Source organism: Apis laboriosa, unplaced genomic scaffold (assembly GCF_014066325.1).
Source record: "Apis laboriosa isolate Shangri-la unplaced genomic scaffold, ASM1406632v1 scaffold43_cov150, whole genome shotgun sequence".
NCBI lineage: Eukaryota > Metazoa > Arthropoda > Insecta > Hymenoptera > Apidae > Apis > Apis laboriosa.
The window spans coordinates 1,854,793-1,877,190 of NW_025223292.1; the positions used below are offsets into that span (position 1 = coordinate 1,854,793).

Here is a 22,398-nt window from a genome sequence, read left to right on the forward strand (position 1 = left end):
AAGTATTACGCGGAACAATGACAGAAACAAACTACTTCCTGAATGAAAATGTATTCTCGAATCATCGATATCTGACAACCTCAATTGCACGCAAATTATGTATATAAATATTTTCTCATAAATTCTCGTCATTCACTTATGACCATTAATAATAATCGATCACTAATGCATATATTGGTACATATCTAACTGTAAGAAAATATAGCAGTTAAAGATCATTAAAATAAATCTCTATATAGATACCATCATTTATGTTTCTCTAATCTACGAATTTCAAATTATTAAATATCACAGCTAATTGTTCGAAATTTAGTAATATAAGTATTTTGAAATAAATTATTATAGCATTTAAAACAACTATTATATATAACATGAAATTTTTTTCCATTAAAAAATAATATTTTTTTTTATAATATTTACATAAAAAATAATAGGATCTTTTATTTTTCTGATTTTATTTAAATCATAATTTTGTCATACTACGATTATAGAATTATTCATTGATTCTAAAAAGAATCAACCAAGAAAGTATCTAATCCTAAAATTTCAATAAATAAAAAGATAGCTTTTTCAATCCAATAAAAATACGTTTCTAACGACACGCAGATATTTACAGGAAAAAAAAGAGAGAAAGAAAGAAAGAAAAACAGAAAAGCGTGGGCGTAAGGCGACCGTGAGGAAACGCCAACGAGGTAGGAACAAGTAGAGGAAAGGCGCAGTGGTCAGGCGAAGAGGATGAAGATACGCGCGGACTGATCGACCAATCGCGTCACGTTGGCGGGGGTTGTGCCATAAATGTCGCGTGGCGAGTCGCGGAAACTCGCCGACAGGTCGGCGCCACCGTACCGACGCTCGGTATACTAGTCCACATTTTTGGCGGCAGCCGCCCAGTCTAAGGTCCAATCCCCGAACCGAACGGTCGTCCGAAATACTTAGGTAAAAGGGCTAATTTCCAATCGATCACCGAACAACCGACATACGACAGTTTCTTTGCTCAATTGATTCTTTTTTTTCTTCTTCTTTTTCTCTATTCTATTTTTATTCTATTTCTTTACTTATTGAAAAAGAAAAAACGAGAACGATCGAGAAAAGTTTTTTTGATTTGACCGTGGGATCGCGTAACGATTCAATTATTTCGAGAAAGGCAGAGAAAAAGAGAAACAAATCACGTAAAAACGAGAAAGAGATAGATAACCGTGAGTGCGACGCTCTTTGAGGCTGAATCGCGGATGATACCAAGAGGAACGATTCCTTCAAAGGGAAGATTAAGGATTCACGTTCGCGGTATTATTCCGTTCTCCATGTGTGCGCCAGTGAAAAAGAGGGAAAAAAAAAAGGAAAAAAGAACACCTGACTGGACATGGCTACGCCTACGCTTGTCCTCTGCGTATATTTAGTAGGAATTTGCTCTTCCATTAACCTAAACAGATTTTTTTTTTATTGTATTACTTGTTTTGATTGTTTCATCCTTGTGTGCATTTTTCTTTAGGACTAATTAGGATTAATGTTACTAACGATGCGAATAAGAATTATGAAAAGATGATCTCTCTACAATAATCCTTTGAGACGAAAACGATTCAAGTATTATTATTTCACTTAATCGATTAATAAAGTAATTATAATTAACAAAAATTGGATTAATTTAAAATATAAAAAAATAATCGTTACAGTCTCATTTATGGAAAGAAAAAATATATCCCTTGCTGTTTACGCCCTATGTTTTTTACTATGGTAATACATGCATGACAATATTACCGATTGCGCGTGACATTACATTATAACACCCGTTCTTGAGCGTGGCACGATTGAATAACATATAATGTAGAACATATTATCTCATTATCAAACGAAATCTAAAATAAAAAGAGATACGACTAATAGTAATGAAATTATAGAAGTAATGAAATTATAGAATATACGTAGAAAAGTTATCGTCACCATAACCTATAAACCTATTATAAAATTATACAAAACGTTTCAAAATATAAGTGTCTCAGTGCGTTCAACGATCGATCGATCGAATAATACATAACCACGGTTCCGAATCGAAGTTCTAATTTCGTGGAAGCGCGTTTGTAATAGTTGGCGCGACTCACGTCTCGGTTTCGCTTCTATCGCATACCAATTCAAGGCAGACCAGCCGTTCCTTGCCGCGTGTTTCTCAAAAGATAGTACAAACTTACTGAAGATACACGATGGGTTGGTACGCGTGTATATGTGTGTGCCAATCACACAACCGAACAAATTGTTTATAATAATTGGCAGCGATTTGTTTGGCAGTTACGTAACGCTACGCGGCATGCCTGTCGAGATAAAAATATCCACGGGATGCCGCCAAGTCCGACGTGTCTGTTATAGCCGCTCTCTTTCTGCGGCTTAAACGCGAAATACTTTTTTTTCACACGTACATATATATATATGTATATATACATGTATTTATGTTATACAGTAAAGGCATAAAATTTAGCGAATAATACATATATATATTTATGTGATTTATATTTTTTAAATTATGTAGCATATTATAATTCTATTTCTATAATTTTTTTCCTACTCAAAACATTTTCTGCTAACCGAATATGGTTGGATGATCTAATTTTCATTTGTTCCTCAAATGTTATCAAAAATTAATAAATCTTTGAAATATTTCTGATAATGATACTTTTGAGAAAATAATTGAACAATAAAATTACTATTGGATTTAGTAATAAATAAATATAAATTTATTCCCTATGTAAGTTAATAGAAATTTTACGAATTATAAGGTTAAGATATATTTAGAAAATAATTGTTGAGGAAATCGTTGAATATTTTGCAGGAAATTATTTTTCATTTATACTCTTAGTTACTGAAAATTTTCTAAATCTTGAGGTTGAAAAAGAAACCGTGCATGATTTTGATGAAATCTAGATTTTAAAAAGACGAATATAAAATTACAAACGATCAAAATGACACGCTCCAGATTGCTCATTCTCTTAATATCATAGAATACGTCACAAGTGCCAAGAGGCGCCTCGCGCCGTTTGACAAGCTAAACTACGCGTCTGACCGAATTAAGGCGTCACTACTTTCGGCCAATCTGGCTAAATATAACGCTGCAAAAAAGTAACTTTCTAGTCTAGTGACAAAACTTTGAATCAAAACAATCATAGCCGACTGACGTCTCTGTTATCAACATTTCAATTTCCTTGTCATATTTGCCGAGATTTAAATTCCAACAAATTTTTTAAAATTATAATAATCTAATCTATAATTAAAAATATTGGAGTTTAAACTTAAAATAAATGGAATGTAGCTTAATATTAGTGAGATATAATAAATATTTGTTATTAAAAAAAAATAGTATATAATTTGAATATGCAAATAAGTTTTTAACTTTTGATCTTTTAATTTGAATATTTTTAAATATATATATTACATAATAAATAGATTCAATATTGTTTTCATGTGAAATTCAGTTTCTTTTTTTAAATGTGACTTTTTATTTGTTTTGAAAAAAAAATATAGAACATTTATTATTTATTTATAGGTAGATTCAATATTTATAAACAATCAGTAATCTACTTGACCTTGCCTTACATTTGTGACTATTTCTATTCAAGAATTCAACTTGCATTTCTGAGATACTACATTTGGATACGATATTTGTGTCTATTAGTTGTCCAAATCTCTTTACTTAAATTTTCTATTATCTACTTTCTAAATATCACGCAAATTAAAAATTATTCAAATAAAAATTCAGATAAGTGATAAACTTTACTATAAATAGCCAAAATTACAATAATATATATTAATGATTTATTAAATGTTATTGATTTTTAAAAAGTTTCTATTCTCTGATTGTCTACTCGAGCAACGTCAAAGGAAACTTTTGATGTAACCAGACATTTAATATTTTCTGGGAGAAACCGCTTCTCACGTTTCACCGCAATGTGTCAAGCTGACTGTCTCCGCTTAATAGTTAAAGTTTCAACATTGAAGGCCGACGTGCTAAAGTTTCCTCAGACCCTGATACATTCTCGTGCACCTTTTAACGAGTCACGCGAAGCCACACAGAAGAAGAAACTTACTTGGAAAATTCGTTCTTTAACAAATTTTTAGCACGAAAATGAAATTGATAGATAATATAAGATGTTAAAAATCTATAAATCAAAAAATTTTTTTCTCTATTTCTATTTTTTCTATTTCTTATTTTAGAAGAATATATAACTTTTCACTTTCCAATAATTAACATCTTAGTATTTATTGACACTTTTGTGACCAATTCTCTATTCAATTTCTTTCAATCTAAATTTAATTAAACGTAATACAAAATATTCGCAAAACACGCTTAAGATTAAATCGTAAAACATTCGTTCGATGAAAGATTGACATTTTTAAAGCATAATGTCTCGTTTAAATAATTTATACAATCTTTAAATTATCACTAACATTTTTACGATCATTTCATCTCTTCCGATCTAAATTTACAATTTTAATACCGATCGAATTCTATATTTAAAATAAAACCTCCGAACAAAATTAATCTCTCTAAACCCAACCCGAAATACGAAACATTCCCAATCAATCGCGTTCGAAAGTCGACTTATCCAAAGAATCCGCAGATCAAAGCCAAGCCTTGAACAATTGTTCAATTGTGATACGTGTTCTGATTGATCGAACTGGCAGGCGACAATGAAACAATAGGTAACAGGTGTCGGGGGCACCTAACGCTATCAGCTGTCATCGAGATTCATCCACGTGTCTGGCCGGTAGTCTGGCAAACGTCTCGTGTTATTCAATTCCCAATGGCCGCCATTTAACGTATAACGCATACGCGATGACGCACGGAAGTGGAACTCAGCTGGGTGAGAACATAACGCGGTTCTAAGCCAGCAAATGAAAAGTCACACCGGCCACGTATTTTCAATTTTTGGACCTACGCCCCGGATTATTTGCTTGATCGCACCGTGGCTATTTTTGGCAGTCATCTAGATTACACGCGTGCCCACCGAGTGTCGGATAAATCTTATTCGAAGAATGACGAGTAAAAAAAATAACGAATTAATTCGAGCTACTCATAAGAAAGAACAAATCGAATTTGATAAATTTGTGAATTTTTCAATGAATTTTATTTAATTCCTCGTAGGAAAGTTGTTGATAATTGTTGTTGATTATCCGTGCAAAGTTTTTCTTTCTCGAATTTCTTTTCTCGTCAAAAAGAAAAACGAAAAGTAAGGGAAACTTTAATAGATGATAGGAATAGACAAGATTTGAACAAGTTCTGAGAGGAATTAGTTTTATGCTAAGATGGAAGAATATCGTTATCTTAAAAATAATTCGAAATCGCATAAAAATTTCCAAATAATCAATAATATCAAATAATCAATTTCAAATAATCAATCCCGTGAAATAACAAACAAATTCGATCAAATCGATCTTCTGGATCCCGTATGGAATCCCATGGACTCAAGGGTAACCGCGTGCTGTTTAATGGGTCATTATCGTTGCCGCGGACATAAAGGAGTCCATTCCAATGGAGGGTTCGTGAAAATCGGTCAAAGTCAAACTCGTCGGCTATGCTGTCTTCGAACAGCTTGGATGTCCACCTGTTTCCGACTAAAAACGGACCGGGGCCCGGGCATCCTAAATATAGCGACCGCGAATCCGGGACTCTTACGTCACAAAGCATCGTTCTGTGGCTACGACCACCTAGTTTTTTTTTTATTTTCTCTTTTCCTCTAATTACGAACGCGTGGATGTGTATATATACTACCGCTTATAAGGATCCATAAATTTTGATCAATCTTTGGATCAAATATATTAATTTTAATAAATATATAATTATAATATTAATTTTAATTCCAAAATATACAAATTAATGCAAGATTAACGATTAAATGCATTATTTATTGGTTTTGTAACGTTAGATTATGAATTAAAATTGATTGTTAAAAATTTGTTGGTTATCTTTAACAATCTTATGGCAGTTTTGTTATTATTATATAAAAATCAATATTATTATTTAATTATTAGATTAATTATTAATTAATAGAATTGTATGAATCTTTGTATCATTAATTTTTATACTATTACTACTTTTTGAAAATAAATTTATAATAATAATGTATTATTGAATATAGTATAATTATATATATATATATATATATATGTATATAAATAATACAATAGATTTTATTATGTGATACCATATTCAATAAAATAATTTGAAATTTATTATAAATAAGAATTTAAAGTACTTAATAACTTCAAATTTTGATAATATTTGATAATAATGTAAAAAAAATGAAAATTGCACATACTTGTTTCTGATGAAATCCTGAATATTGGAAGAATGATTCCATTAATGTAGCCCCCAGAGACATCTGTTAGTGTAATAGAATACTAGTTATTATTCTATTTTATCTTAAGATTGAAATTGAGAAAAGAAAATATTTAGGTTATTTTTTTGAATTATATGGTAGAAAAATTTCTTATCATAAAACATTTTTACTGTTAATTGTAATGCAATTATTATTAATATTAATTTTTATTAAAATATAATTGCACATAAAAATGAATATACGTTCATGTATATTATTTTTTTTATGCTTTATATAAAGTATTTAAAGATATTTAATAATATATTCTACAAATATTCTATAATAATACATTTATATCGAAACGAAATATTCAAATCTTCAATCAAAAGTAGCTACATTACAAGTTATAAAATTTTCTTTGTAATTTTACTATATTTATAAATATACCAAGAAACAACTAACCTTTTAATAGATATAATTCATTTTGCACATTTGTTTCACTTAATTATTAAGAATTTGTTTCACTTAATTATTAAAAATTTAATTGATACATTATAACAAATTGCACTTCACTTTTTCAACCGAACGTTTAAACAACTATTTCAAATTCAGGTGTACCAATGTTTAAAAAACAAACATTCATATTAGTAATATATCAAACTTTTTAAATAGAAAAAAATTACTATTAAATATTAATGTACATTATATTATTCTTATTTTCGATATTAAAAAGAAATCAATTGATTATTAAAAATTAGATAGTAAATTTTCGATTTTTTATAATAATTTTCTTTGTTAAATACGGAGTTAAAATTTAAGGTTGGCAACAATTATACTATATAACAAAATCGCGCCAATATTTTAAATTATGAAAAAAATTTGAATATAAAGTATTTTTTCCTAATAATATTTACAACATTCAATATTATAAAGTATACAATATTATAAAATAATTATATATTTTAAGACTTTTTACATTTTTATATAATTATATATATATTTCTTTTATTTTTTTGATATTTCTATAAATTTGAAAATCCGTCAAACGTGTAATTATTTTGTTTCTTGTAATATTTAATCATAATTCTTAATTAAAATAACTTGAATAATATATCAACATTCATTAAGTTCCAACAATCAATTCAATTACTATAGAAATATGTTCAGTGATTAACCAAACTATACAATTACGAAGAAATTAATTCGGTCGCCAGAAACAAGCATTAATGGACGAGGATTTAGATCACGTATTCCAAATTTATTTCCGATGACCTTCGATCGCTCTTGCCGAGAATGAAATAGGAATACGTGCGAAAGCGTTCGAATGATCCAGGCCGAGTATGAAGTACGCGCGTTACTAAATTTAGCGACACCATTGCGTCAACAAAAAGAAAAGGCGATGCTCCTGTTTGTGTCGCAGTCTTCGATTGGCTGATCCAAGCAATGCCGCAACCAATCGTAATACACGTAATACTATTCGCTATTCGAAAACGGAACAATCAGATTTTCGCATGATTATCGCTTCCGCATTTTATTTAATGAAATATTTTATTGATATTTAAATTTACATATGTATTACATATTTTTTTTAATTATAAAAAATATAAACATTGATTGATATTATAATAATTAAAAAAAAAATTTGAAAATATAATTAATTTTACATATATATATAAAGATATATGTTATTATATAATTTCATTAAATATAAAATCTAATGTCAATATAAAATATAAAATCAATATAAAATCTAATGTCAATATAATGTTAGTCTTTATATGGTTATATTGAATAGAACTTTTATCTGAATTTTAAATAGTAGTTGTAAGGATACATAATTATATCATGTTTAACAAGAATGATGAAGAAATCGACCGCGAAAAATGTGTGTACTATACTTAGAAAACGACAGAATGCCAACAAGCACCTTTGCGAATTATCATCCATAAGTTCCTTATTTTTAGCGCATTCAATGTCTGCTAGTATTACAAGCCCTAAACTGTAACATTATCATATTTAATACTCAATATTTAATACTCAAAATTAGATATTCAAAATATCTAATTTTAATATAAAAAATTTTAAATTTTCCAATTTTAATATATATATAACTAACAAAAGATTTATTTAATAATTAACATTTTTGATTAATATTTTTTAATAATTTTAAAATTTATATTTATTATTAATATAAATAATTTACGCCAAGAAAGAGCAATTCCTACATTATTTAAATCAAAATCATTTATTTTCCTGATATGAAATATATAAGTACATTAAGCGGAAAAATATGTTTAATATGTTGAAAGAGAAGAAAAAAGAAATAGAGTTACTCACAAATATCATAAAAAAACTATTATAATTTAATTTATAATTTGTTTTTTAGCAAACGAGTGGTTTAGCAGTTCAGTAGAGCGGTAAAATGGACGCGCGCTTTAGAAGCAATCTCGACATGATTGGGCGCAACGAGCCCATCACAAGGAAAGCCAGATTCTGGCAAAGTTATGTTCGAGCTTTAAAAGGTAATCCATTGTTTGTTAACAAAGATTAAATAATTTTAAATTAAACTTTTTTCATTTCATTTCTTTTTAATTTGAATTTTTTTTTAATTTTTTTTTTTAAATTGTTCAATTTCTTTTATAATTTATGTTCATGTGCTTCCAAATCTTCCAGATTTATTGATATATGTTCATATTATCATTATTATTATTTGTATTTTATATTTCATAATTATATTATAATATTAAAATGTATAAAGATGTAAGAATATATAACCTTGAAGAAATTCATGATAATAAAATTATTGATAATGACAGGCACTGATGATATCAGAGCCCCTGAGCACACACACAGACCCCGCAGTATTTTCCGCTCAGATTACCCTGAGCTGCATTCCACCTCGTGGCCATTTGGAAAATCTATCTTTGAAAATCCCATCCACGCAGCTGATCGCATCAACGTTCCTGGATACAGGTAAGATTATTTTAGAATTTCTTACCGAGACTACATAAAAATCAATACTTAAGAATTTTCTAATGAAACTTATAACTTTATATAATACATTATAAATTACAACTAAATTAAAAATGTATCAAATTGATTGATATTTCAAGGGCAGCAATATATTTAAGTAAATTATACTTTTCTGATATTTTTTCTAATAAAAATGAATTCTTATTTTATCAAGGTACCTGCCTGTTCACCGTGAGATCTATGGTTACTCACCGAGGCAGATCTACCCGCATCAATACAAACCTGTAGAACGCTTCATCCCTGGTACGTACTAAAGAACTCTGAGCAAAAGTCCAAAGAGAGTGAACGACGTCATAAAAACAAAAAAATTATATATAAAAATCATAAAAAAAAAAACAAAGAGAAAGAATCGAAAAAGTAAAACGCGAAACGAAACGAAAAGTTTGGAAAGCTTAAAATGTTCTTGTACTACACACGCATCTCGAACGTCTACGAACGAGAGAGAGGAGAATATAACAAAAAGTAAAGCAAAAAAAAAAGAAAAAAATAATGAAAGCAAAAAAGACCTGAGTGAGAAGGAAAAAGAGAATGAACGAAATAAACGCATGAGAATGTGGAACGAAAGCATCATCGTCGCTGTACCATTGAATCCAATTAATATAACTGCTCGTTCTCGGGGTTTTCTTCCTTAGTTAATAATTTAAGTTCTTCTCATTAATTTGTAACCAAGTGTTTTTGGCTTCTACCTTGATTGAACAAATGAACAATTTAGAATAAAGTTCAAACAATTAATAATAATAAAATTAATAAATAAAAAAAAAGAAAGGCAATCGACAAAAACATTTTTGTCGGAGGTGTAAATATTCCAGAATTTGCGAATTTTCCCTCCAAAGTCTTTTTCAGAAGCCAAAAACGCCATCTTGGAAGATCCGTCTTGTATCCTTAGAAAAGCCCTCCACCTTTGCCTGCACCTCAATCGTGACTAAAAAAGAAAGAAAAAAAGTGAAAATGAGTAAAAAGAAACAAGAAAATGTAAAATATATGGGATGTTCTACCTTCACCCTTTTGAAAAAACTTTTGTATTATATATCATCCCTATTCGACATGTAAAATGTATATGTATTCTCGGACATATACGTATTTTTATCGTGTTAATTTATCTCAAATTCATAATTTAATTCTATAATCCGTGTCTCAATACCTCTTCATGTACACGAAATCATGTCATGATATGTGTAATACTAATTTATTTTACTCCATGCACTTTGTATCTAAGTTATTATACTTATATCGCTATATAAAAATGCATCTATACATACGTATAAATATATATAATTATATTTAAAATGTGCCCCAAAACTTGTCTGCCTCGCGATTATATAATTCGTTAAACTGGATTCATTTTTATTTTTCTTTTTAAAATAATACGATATATTATTTTTCCTTTTTTCAAATGAAAAATAAGATTCAATTGACAAAAAAAGAACGGAGCACTTGACATCCACTGATGATCAACGCTCTACTGGTGTTCATTAGTGTTTAAATTAATATATATCATGATGAGATAGAAATAGTTTTAGTAATCAATTAACGATTAACTCGATCATGATAATAAAAAAGTTTATTAAAAATTATTTAAACGTAGATAGTACGTCATCAATAATCAATAATCATTTGTGATACTAGTATAATTTCTGTATCATTAAATCGATAATATAACATGTGCTACAGATCTTCATATACACTAAATACAACTCAATATGTTGTCTTATAATGTGAATAAGCAATTTTAAAAAGTAATAATAATAATTTATAGAAAATAATTTAGCAGCAGATATGATGAATTGATATGCTACAGTCTGTCGAAAATCAATTAACCGTTCAAGGTTGCTTCTTCCATTACAAATAATATAATTGGATACTAACGTGCATATCTTTTACATAATGTGATATTATGCATCTATAGCACTATGACTGAAACAAAATAAAACATATAAATTTAATAATATGATATAACTTAAAACAATAATAAATTTTTAAAAAATTATTTATGTGATTTTATATATATAGAATAATAATAGAAAATAATATAATTGAATTTAATTCCTAATAGCCTTGATTAATTAATTAATTTTTGTCAGACAAAATAATCTATATAATCTATAAATAATCTATATAAATTTCGATGACAATAACAATAAAAAATTAAAAATTGTAAATAGCTGCTCAAGATAATGTCCATCTCTGTTTCTAAAAATCATAAATCTAAATGAAAATTGAAAAATTTAAATAAATTAAACGTAACAAGTGATCGACGCTCGTACTAAGTGATTGAAAGTCCTTATAGAGGCAACATTCAACAGTGAATTAATAATTAAATTAATATAATTAATACGACCAATCACAATAATACGTTAAACATCGGTGGATGTATCTCATGTTGACATCATCAACATGAAAATATCGATGGATGGAAATGCCGACAATCTACGATCAGAAGACAGACAGAAATGTGGCCAGGCATCGTGGATCATCGTTCATCGATCATCGATCACACTATTATCATCATCATCATCATCATCCACGTTTCTGTCTTCCCACTTCGTTGTCCAGTTGAATGAAAACATCTCCAGCTAAGCTACTGTTCTCTAATGGAATATAAACGAATCGCATGCAGCTCTGATTCTAATTTCTTTCCAGGCACTAGACCCAACAAGTGGCTTTATCTCAATAATCTCGTCGATATGAGCAACCTTAGACGACAACAAATTGCACGACACTGGCAGACTAGAGAAACTAAACAGCGAAACACGCTTAGTACCCAAATACGACTTCGTCATTGCATACGAAGGAAGGATACTGACATTTTGCGCGATGCTAATTTACCTATCTTTTAACCCATTCTAATTTTTGGTATTTTCTTAATATTGCATAAAGTCATATCTCTATTTTAAAATTTAGATTAGTATCTTCAAATAATTGAACTAATTATTCACTTTAAATGGTACATTATCAACCAAAAGCATAAAATTATACTAATTTTTTCAATTCAAATTTTGTAAATTTTTTCATAAAGAATTATAAAATGATTATAAAATGATTTTTCACTCATCATAATTATTTAATTAAAAATATAGTATATATATATATACTATATTTTTAATCAAATAATTATGATGATATATATATGTCATTATATATAATATATCATTATCAAGATTATAAATTGTTTAAGTTATCTAATTTCATATCTTTTGGTTTGTATTGTACAATACCTGCAAAAGATACATAAAAATCAAACCCAAGTATATAAGGGTTCAAATCATACTCAATGCACTTACTCGTGCCACGGTATTAATCCATTTTCCTCATCATCAACGAAAGCAATGATTTCATATGCATCTAGTGCTTATATAGTGCTTGGATCTTCATCGATGTAGTCAGACGATCGTCGAGAGAATATCACGATTTTCCATGGTTCAACAAGAGCCTGAGAAAAGGAAATACGATCAAAGCCATCTCGAAACAGTGGCCAATACTACTTATGAATTGCTTATAATAAGCACGAGAAAGCTGCTGTACACTGTATATATATATATGAAATATTTAATAAAATAAACTGACTTAAGGAAGATATTGATTGAAAATAATTTTTCTATTTTTAATACTATAATTTGCTAAATTAATAAATAAATTATATTTTTTTATTTTGAATAGATATTTTTTCCTTTTTCAACAAAATTTCTTGAAAAAATTTATTTTTCTTACCATTTTTGGTGGTATTTTTTAAGATAGTTATTCAAATTATTCATAGACGAGTTTATATTGGAATGCAACAATATTTTTCGTTGCGTTTCGCTTGCGCTTCAGATTTTTGATTTTTCATTTTTTGGTGTAAAATTGAAGGACTTTTCATTTTTTTGCTTTTTTGCCCATAATGACAAATAATATTTAGGAGATATTAATTATTGCAGCTGAGGTGGAGGTCGCAGTTTGATTGACATGTAACAAGCATTCTCAATAATCTGGAAAAGAACGAGATATAAAAAAAATAATAATAATAATAAAAAATTGATTTGATATAGATAATCGCAAAAGAAAGTAAAAAAAAAGAATACAGCAGCGATTCAAACATAATTATAGCAAAGAATTGAATTTATATTTAATAAAAAGAAGATAGTCATAAGATTTAGAATTGAAGAGAAAAAAAAACAAAACAAAAAGAATGAATAAAAGAAAATTCAATATGGCCGCCAAACTTGAAAAAGCTGGAAATTTTCTCTCGACGCTTTCGCGTTTTTGATTACTGATTTATTGAATTCAACATCGTCACTTATCTCCACTTATTATTCAATTATTCGATTTTTATCTTTCTATATAATTTAATATAAATAGAAATAAAATAGAAAAGAATTGAACATAGGAGATGAAAAAACGATGAGGAACAATTGACACTCCAATTAATACACGCTTTATTACGCACGCGTAAAGTATTCTGTTTCTCTGACTAACAAATGATAATCAGCTAGATCCAAAAATTTCTATCTTTTTCAGGAAATGGCATGTCTTTTTTTTCTCTTATTCCAATCCCTTTAGCCTTTCCATTATATCAGCTTATGTACGATAATTGTGGATATTGTGCAAACTTATAATGCATTTATTTGTGTGCATTTATTTTATTTTAAATAAAAATTTTCTATTTAATACACTTTACATATAAAATTTTTTATGCAAATATCCACAAAATGACATAATATAATTATAATTCTTTCCTTCAATAGTGTCTAAATAGTGTCTCATAAATTAATCAAATTAAAAGTAATTTGACAAATTAATAAAATCATAAAGATGAATTGGTGATAGATTGTAAAAAAAAATTGATCTGTATTTCGTTCAATCTCGATGATAGCCACGACTTCCTAATAATAACAGAAATAACATTTTGGGGCGTTTCTAAATATTAAAAATCATTAAGCGATCTACAAGCAGTGTAGAAAAAAAAAAGAAAAACATTTTTGGAAAATATCATACTTTTTATCTCTCTACTTTTAACGGAGAGGATGATGTGATTTTTTGAGGCGGTATTTTTCAACCTCACCAGGTTAGTATACTTTTTTATAGTTACGTGGCGTCGTGTTATATTTCTTTTTTGTGAGAGCGTCTCGAATGTTTCGTTTTTCTCTTTTAGAAGGAAAGAATCGTGAGCTTCGATGGGCTTTATTATACATATGTATATCTATAGCTTGCAGATAGAGGTAGAAACATGCACGGTTTGAAAGAATGAAATATTTATAAACGGGGATAAATCCTTGTAATTCGCACTTTGTACTTTTACTTATTGGTTTCTATCAGATTACAATTGAACATGATTTAACAGAACTTATTAACTTATTATTCTTTTAGTTGAATGAAATATTTTAGAGAGTAAAATACTTTAAAATAAATTGTATGGATAAAAAATGTTATATGATTTTTTATCTTTTTATTATTTTTTAATTATAATATTATCAAAATTATATCAAATTTTATTATATTCTCTCTAAAAAGCACTCTATATTTTTTATTAAAATTACTCACAATATTGCATGATAGCTTAATAATATCAATATTGCTACTAATGATAAAAACATCTTTTTTTACGTTATATAAATGCTTTAAGCTAAAATACTAAAACAGAGAAAATGAAGCGCAAATGAATAATAATAATTCGGATATATTTCGGCCAAATTCGCGAAAAATAAACCGATGATACGCACGGTTTTCATATTAGGTGTTATGATCACATGTAGATTGTAGTATATGATAATTCATATAGAATGATTCATCGAAGAAAGACAATTGAAAAAGATGAATCTCAAATCTTTCTATAGTTTAGTAACATGTTTTTTTATGTGAACCTGTTATTTTTTTTTTTTTTTATAAAATATCATCAGTCCTTCTCGATGGAATATAAGTTCTTCTTCGAGTAAACAAATCTTATTCTCTCTTTCCAAGATTTCAAGTCATTCTATTATATGAAAAAAATTTTATTAAAAATATTATAAATACTTAAAGTATTTTAAAGATTGTATTTCTTTTTTTACTCGAAGACAAGTCCATGCAAAAAATTGAATCGGATTTATAGTATTTGATTCGATTTTTTATTTATATTTTATATACTGAGATCATAAGAGTTATCAACAATTCATTGATAAATCAAATTGAAATAAAATTTTTTTAAATATCTATGGTAATATTACATATAAGATATAAATAATTATTTATTAATCATGATTTATCAAAGAATTTTTTTATAAGATAAAATTCTCTTGTCTTCTCTTCTTACCTTCATTTATTTAAGCACGTAACATCGAGAAATTCGCCTTGTCTTCAATTACAAATCAATATTTCATATAACAACGCGCGTTAAATGTTAAAAGTCACGTAATGCTTGACGAACTGTTGAATTCTCGATGTTGCATAAGTTTATCGATGCGTTTCTGTATAGATCAAACCCTATCGAACTTATTAAAAAATGCTAAAAAAAAATTAAGAAAAAAATTTACAAAGTATAAAAAATTCAGTATAAATATACTTATATACAAGAATTTTAAAATTGTTGCATTTTCATTAGGATTTTTATTCTATTATGTCTAGAAATATAAATAATTTTCTAAATCTAATAATAAATAACATGTATATCCAAAATGTTGCTCACAAATGAACTTACTAGAAATTACTTACTAGAATAATTGCAATGAATATCCAATTATTTTGAGCCAACATCAAAAAGTTCAGGAGGGTGAGATAGACAGGGATGCATGATTGCCACGAACGAATTTTTGTTTCATTGCCATGAATATCACAATACAGCGAAACCATTCGACCCTGAGCAAGCTTGGGCTGATCATCTGAATCGCTTGGCAGACATTGACAAGCTGTATCCAAGCAAATCGCCTTTGTTGGCTCGGCATATTAGCCCTCCTCTCAGTACGAAACGATTATTCGATATCCACGGTGAGTACCACTCGTTGCTTTAACTTCCTCTCAGATGTTTGATTTGATATAAAAGTTTTCATCATAAACATTGGATCTTCACACATAATTTATTAGAATATCAGTGAAATAAGTTTAATAACAAGTGTGAATAAAATAAGTGAAAAAAATAAAGAAGAAAATTCAATTCAATTTCTGTTGCATGCTATGCTATCTCTTTGTGACAAATTGTTGAACATTTGTGTGAAGATTATTAATGTAAATATGAAAACTTATACATAATTTGGATTTTAGTGAAATCATAATCGAAGAAGTTATTATGCTGATGTAGTGAAATGTTTCTATATACTGATTAAAGAGTTATTTGTTCTTTACATGAATAGAAATATCTTTTTACACTATTTTTTATACTTATTAGGTTATTTCACAGTTTCATCATTTGCTGATGAAATTGTGAAATATTTTCAGTCATTTAAATAATTTCTTTCTCTCATTTATTATTAGAATTTGTTTATTCATTATTTTACTTTATATTTCATGAATCTTTTTCTTTTTAAACATCAAATATTTTCACCATTCTTAAATATAAATATTAATTTGTTATTTAAATATAATTATAATGTTTCTTATTTACATCTCAAAATTCAGAATATAATTATGAAATTTATAATAATATTCCATTAAATTATTAAAAAATCTTAAATTATTTATCTTGTATTTTTTAATATGATTCATTAAAATCTCAAATTCCATAATAAAATATTATAATTATCGTATTGTCCAATGTTAAAAAAGATGAATAAAAACCTGTAAATGAAAATTACTTTTAATTTCAGGTAACTTGGTAACCGATTACGATTATTTACCATCGTTCCCTTCGTTGTTACGCAAGAAACCATTATTCGATCTCCTTGAGCCATCAGCAATGGCACCGATCAGCGCTTTCACTAGAGACCCATGGTGGTATCCTAGTTATGCTCCTTATATTCCAAGTTATGCTGCGAAATCCACTCCGTTTTATCTCAGAGATAGTTACCTAAGTCCTGTTAAACGTAGCTATCTATGGAGTCGACATCCCATCAGGCCTTTTGGTACGTATTCACTTTATCTTGTTATTAGAGATACTTTAATGAACAAAAAATAATTCTTTCTCTGAGAAAATAATCTTAGACTTATCTTTTAATAAAGTACGATTAAAAGTACAGTTAGAGTGTTATTGTTCTTTTGAAATATCTATTTTCTTTTGAAGTATACTATTAGTGATACATCAATTATAGATGTTTATATATTTAGAAAATATATATATGGAAACAACAAGATAAATTAATTGTAATAATTACTTCATTTTTTAAAATAATAGTTTTATAAAAACATTTATTTCTTTAAATAAGTCAATTTTTTCAGATAAAGAATGAGAAAAGATTAAAAACAAATTTGAAATAAACTATAATTCTTACCTTTATTTTCTTTTTTCATTATTTTTAATTATTTTTAAAAATCAATTTTTTAAAAAAAAAATCAAAAATTAAATCGTTGATTTCTCTAGAATTTAATAAATTATATACCATCACATAATTCGTCTGCAAACATCTGAAAACATCACATAATTCGTCTAAAAACATTGCAGTCAGCATGATTTAATAAATTACAGAGCAAAATTTATACGTAATACAAATTCAAAAATTTTGCAAACTTCTATTGCAAAATATCAACGAAAATATAAATATCTAAATACATAAGATTGTTCAAAAATTTCTGGACAGTTACCATCTCGTTTTTCACATTCATAAATTCGCTCTAAATTCATGAAATTAGAACATGATATAAATCAACAAAATGAAAAATAATACATAAAACAACTATTTAAAAAATTTTTGACGTTATTATACTTTTTCATAATAAAAGAACACATAATATTGTTATCGACTATTTATAATATCGATATGTCAGCATTTAATTATTTATAAAATTTTACAATTATTTCAAATTTCTTTTCACGAATGTTCGATCGAGCGTTCAATTACATAATATTATAATATAAAATTATGCTTGGCATTATTTGACCAATTGTTTACTATTTGGCTCAAATGTATGTATTGTTACTTCTGCGAATTATCCGCGAAATTCGCGGTAATCCGTGCCAAACGCGAACTTCCGGCTTCGAGCCAAATATACTTCTTTCTTTTGGTAGTCGATTAATTCACGTGTCATCGGATTCTATTAAAATCCTATTATTCAACTCTGTAACTATGTGAATCGAACAATTAATATTGCATAAAAGATTTATTATTAGAAACTCATTAAAATCTGATAGATCATATAGAAATAATAATTATTTCATACAAATTTTACTTAAGATGATTAAATGTTAACAAAACATTATGAATTAAAAATTAAGTTGAATTTTTTTTGTTTAAATTTTTCGAATTTTTAATAAAAGATAAAAAATATGAAGTTTATCAGAATATAAGTCTTATTTTTAAAAAAGCAGATTATATATTGTTATTTTACAAAAAATTCGAATCAATAATCTATTTTTTTATAACAATGACATTATGATAAAGGTAACACTTCCTTGGATAATCGGTATTTAAATATCATTATTATATTAAGATTCAATATCTTCTATTCAATAATAATTCAATATTGAAAAAATTTTTTACAAAAAAAATTATTTATAGATATTTGTAAACCAAAAATTGATAGTTGATTGAATTTAGAGATAATTTTAAAATTTTAAAATATACTTACACAAATACTTGATTTTAAAATTTTAAAATATACTTATACAAATACTTGATAATAAATATTGTCAAAGATGATATTGCAATTTTTAATCTGGTTACTAATTCTGATAATAATGTTGTTGACTTTACAACATTGTTTATCTCGAAAAAATTTTATATCGATATGAAACTATTTATTTTTTCAATATGTGCATTTCGATCGATATTCGTGTGAGAAATATATATCTATTCGATGTTTCTATACAAACAACTCAAATTAATTAATTCAAAAATGAACAGAAGTGATATGCAATTCGAATATATCTGTTATATTTCAGGAGCGTTATACTACTATTATTCGCAGCCAGTTCCACGATTTCACTTTACCCGCCCATGGTACAATAAACGTACCACATATTAAGAAACAAAGTGAGCGATAAGATTAAAATGTGGCCAAGTATTTCACTTACCTTTCATGTTATCCTTACATGTTAATTCTACCAACAAACAATCAGGAAGAACGATCACATCATACTGCTGTATATATTTCTGGCTACGATGAAATTTATTTATCAATTAACATGCAGCTAAATGTAACAAACATAACAGGACAAAAATGAAATTAGTTTTAAATTTAGAATCATTATTATATTTCGTGCCATTTGGATTGTTCGAGTAAACAAATTGAAATATCTGATTCTAACTATGTCATTATAAAATTATAAATTACTTACCTTTTTATAATCCAAAATGATCCAATTAAAAACAAAAAAAGACGAAGAATTCACAAAAAAAAACACCACACATTTTGTCTGTATTTTGTACGTGACTTATGTGCCTGGATTTACAGCGCCCTCTAATAGGATTTTTTTATTTGAAACTTGCTCCTCTATGTATATTTTACTCAACTAATATGCAATATACAATTGTGTACATATCGACTGAATATTGAGGCATGCTCTGCAAACAGAAACTTCTGGAATAAATTCATATAAAGAAAATAAAATCATATAAAGAATATTTATTCTTTATTTTACAATTATTGTTTTCATAAATCCGTAGTTTGTGTTTGTAGATGATGTTCGATATTTAACCAGCAGCTTCAGATGTCTCACGAGATATCGACAGATACCGGAAACACAATCCGTGTCGAAAATATTTTTCTTACCGTGTAAAGATATATTTCCTTTCTCTCCTTTGTTGAAAGATATTCTAATTCTTATTATGTGTACACCTACTATATCCTTATTTTATGTTTTGAGAGTTCTATAGAATACTGTATTGTATTTTTGTATTTTAAAACATGATAAAAATTCATTCATTATTAAAAATTGTAAAATTATTTAAACAATTACATTCCAAAGGTTAGAACTACTTAGAACTCTCGAAGCAATATTCATTTTATTATATTTTTCGATTAATATTTATATCAATCAATCGATTTTTTTGCAGCTCACGCCTATTGATGACTGATCGTCGCCCCGAATGGAACGCGTGATACGAAAATAAGCGATGAAAAAAACCAAATAAAATTACGAAAAAAGATAACAAAAAAAAGATGTGAAAAAGTATTTACATCGTATCCTAAACAACTATTCGATACCTATTGCCTGATTATTTTTTTTCTCACAGTACGTATCATCGTTCACGGAGTTCTATTTATTAACGTTTCTCACCATGGTTTATTGTACTATTCGTTCGTGCTGTCTACGAATAAAATAAACACTGCCCAAATTTTACTACAAATCTTCTTTTTTTACAAAAACAATATGATCATATACACGCGATCTTATCGCTTCCTCTTTCTTATTATTCGCATTTAAACATATTTAATGTAGAGCCAAATGTTAAGCTCACGGAAACAGGTTTGTACAACAATATGCATATTTATTATCTGAAAGTTTTACATCTTTAGGATGTTATTGAATTAGCTTATTCTGTCGAGATTCGATTAATGTAACAATAGCTGATTATGTGCACATAACTAGTATTATTATCTTGTATTTGACAGAGCATTGTCGAATCTCGACCGATCAGCCATTTACAAATATAATATCTATGTGTATAATTTACGAGTCTCAGACAAAACGCATATTATCGAGGGATCACAACCGCTTCTTTTACAATTAAACTTATATCGGGAACGGGAGAGAGAAATAGGGAGAGAGAAATAGGGAAAGTCAATGGCGAATATGAGAGAAGAAAAATGGCCATAATTAAATCGCCTTGTTTAAATCACATAATCAGTATAGAACTTACCTAAATGCTAAAAAAAGAAAATTTAACAGTCACAATTTCATCAAATATGCCCGTTATAATAAATTCATGTTTTTTCTCTATTTAACAATTTATAATAATTAATTCATTTATAATAAATTGATTAAAAATCTCTGAATATATAAAAAAAATTTACTATGATTCATCCTCGTTCCTTAAATAATAATTTTAATATAAATATTTTAATATAATAATTTTAATATAAATATTCATATAAACGAACTTAATAATCGTTTTTAATCGTCTAACAATGCTTTAAAATTGATTTATTTCACTTTCAGATAATAAGTTTGATCATTTCATCATTCACTTCTGAAATTGTATAAGTTAATCTGATGATACGGTGTAATCTAATATATTTTTTGTTTTCTTTTTTTTTTTATTTTTTTTCGTTTTTTTCAAATAATTTATTCTTTTATTTTTCATGTATTTTTGGTAAATATTCTTACTTATCTCTTATACACGTCGATATCAAATCGTTTTTGATATTTTTTCTAGATTTTCATTTATGTAAAAACTATTTTTTATATTGCACAACTTAACAGATAATTATTAAGTAATTAATGCAAAAAAAGTTTTTCTTAAAACAATTAAAAAAAAAGTTAATATTTTAAAGTAAAATAAAAATGAAATATCATATAATTGTTATGTTATTTAAATACTTAATAAGTAGAATTAAATGTATAATATATTTTATATCAGTTAATTATATACCTAAAAATCGAGTTATATTTGAAGAAATAAAGTTCAAAACATCTGAAAGTGAAATAGAAATGACAAAATCTGAGGACTTTCCTTTTTTATCCATTAACAAATATGATTTACATTTTAATAATTTGGTACTTCGTAGATCGATTTAATACATATACTTTTATATACCTATTTTATCGCAAGATTAAAATCTCTCAATGATTGAGATTCTTTTTCTTAAATACAACTTTGTAATAAGTATATTTTGCATCTGAAATAATGTTTAATACCCATTTATTTCTTTCGAGTATATGTCCTTCAAATAAATGCAGTAATAATAATCTGCATAGAATCATCATCTTAAAAATACTGATTCTCTATTTTTTTTCTCTTATTTTTCGTTTTTAGAGAATTAACAATCTAATATTCCTACAACATATCTTAAACGTGCGAAT

General features: G+C 27.1%; 1 protein-coding gene and 2 long non-coding RNA genes across 6 annotated transcripts; 1 reads left to right on the forward strand and 2 right to left on the reverse strand.

Moving 5' to 3' along the window:
• The first annotated feature begins 780 nt into the window (after positions 1-780).
• LOC122716296 lies at positions 781-20,715 on the forward strand. Of its 3 annotated transcripts, none has more exons than XM_043939225.1 (8): positions 781-936; positions 8,689-8,824; positions 9,119-9,275; positions 9,490-9,578; positions 16,128-16,271; positions 17,087-17,341; positions 19,315-19,405; positions 20,429-20,715. In XM_043939225.1, the coding sequence occupies exons 2-7, from the start codon at positions 8,725-8,727 to the stop codon at positions 19,395-19,397; spliced, it is 828 nt and encodes a 275-aa protein (XP_043795160.1). In that variant the 5' UTR covers positions 781-936; positions 8,689-8,724; the 3' UTR covers positions 19,398-19,405; positions 20,429-20,715. The 3 variants fall into 3 exon arrangements, with proteins under 3 accessions (XP_043795160.1, XP_043795162.1, XP_043795161.1); XM_043939226.1 differs by lacking the exon at positions 781-936 and adding an exon at positions 960-1,284; XM_043939227.1 differs by lacking the exon at positions 19,315-19,405.
• LOC122716297 lies at positions 12,179-16,139 on the reverse strand. 2 transcript variants are annotated; one of them, XR_006346993.1, is made up of 5 exons: positions 15,999-16,139; positions 15,601-15,792; positions 15,032-15,282; positions 13,044-13,300; positions 12,179-12,765 (listed from the first exon to the last, which is right to left on the reverse strand). It is a non-coding gene; the product is annotated as an uncharacterized LOC122716297 (long non-coding RNA). The 2 variants fall into 2 exon arrangements; XR_006346992.1 differs by lacking the exon at positions 15,032-15,282.
• LOC122716298 lies at positions 17,264-20,422 on the reverse strand. Its single transcript, XR_006346994.1, has 3 exons — positions 19,447-20,422; positions 17,708-17,840; positions 17,264-17,374 (listed from the first exon to the last, which is right to left on the reverse strand). It is a non-coding gene; the product is annotated as an uncharacterized LOC122716298 (long non-coding RNA).
• Positions 20,716-22,398: the final 1,683 nt, after the last annotated feature.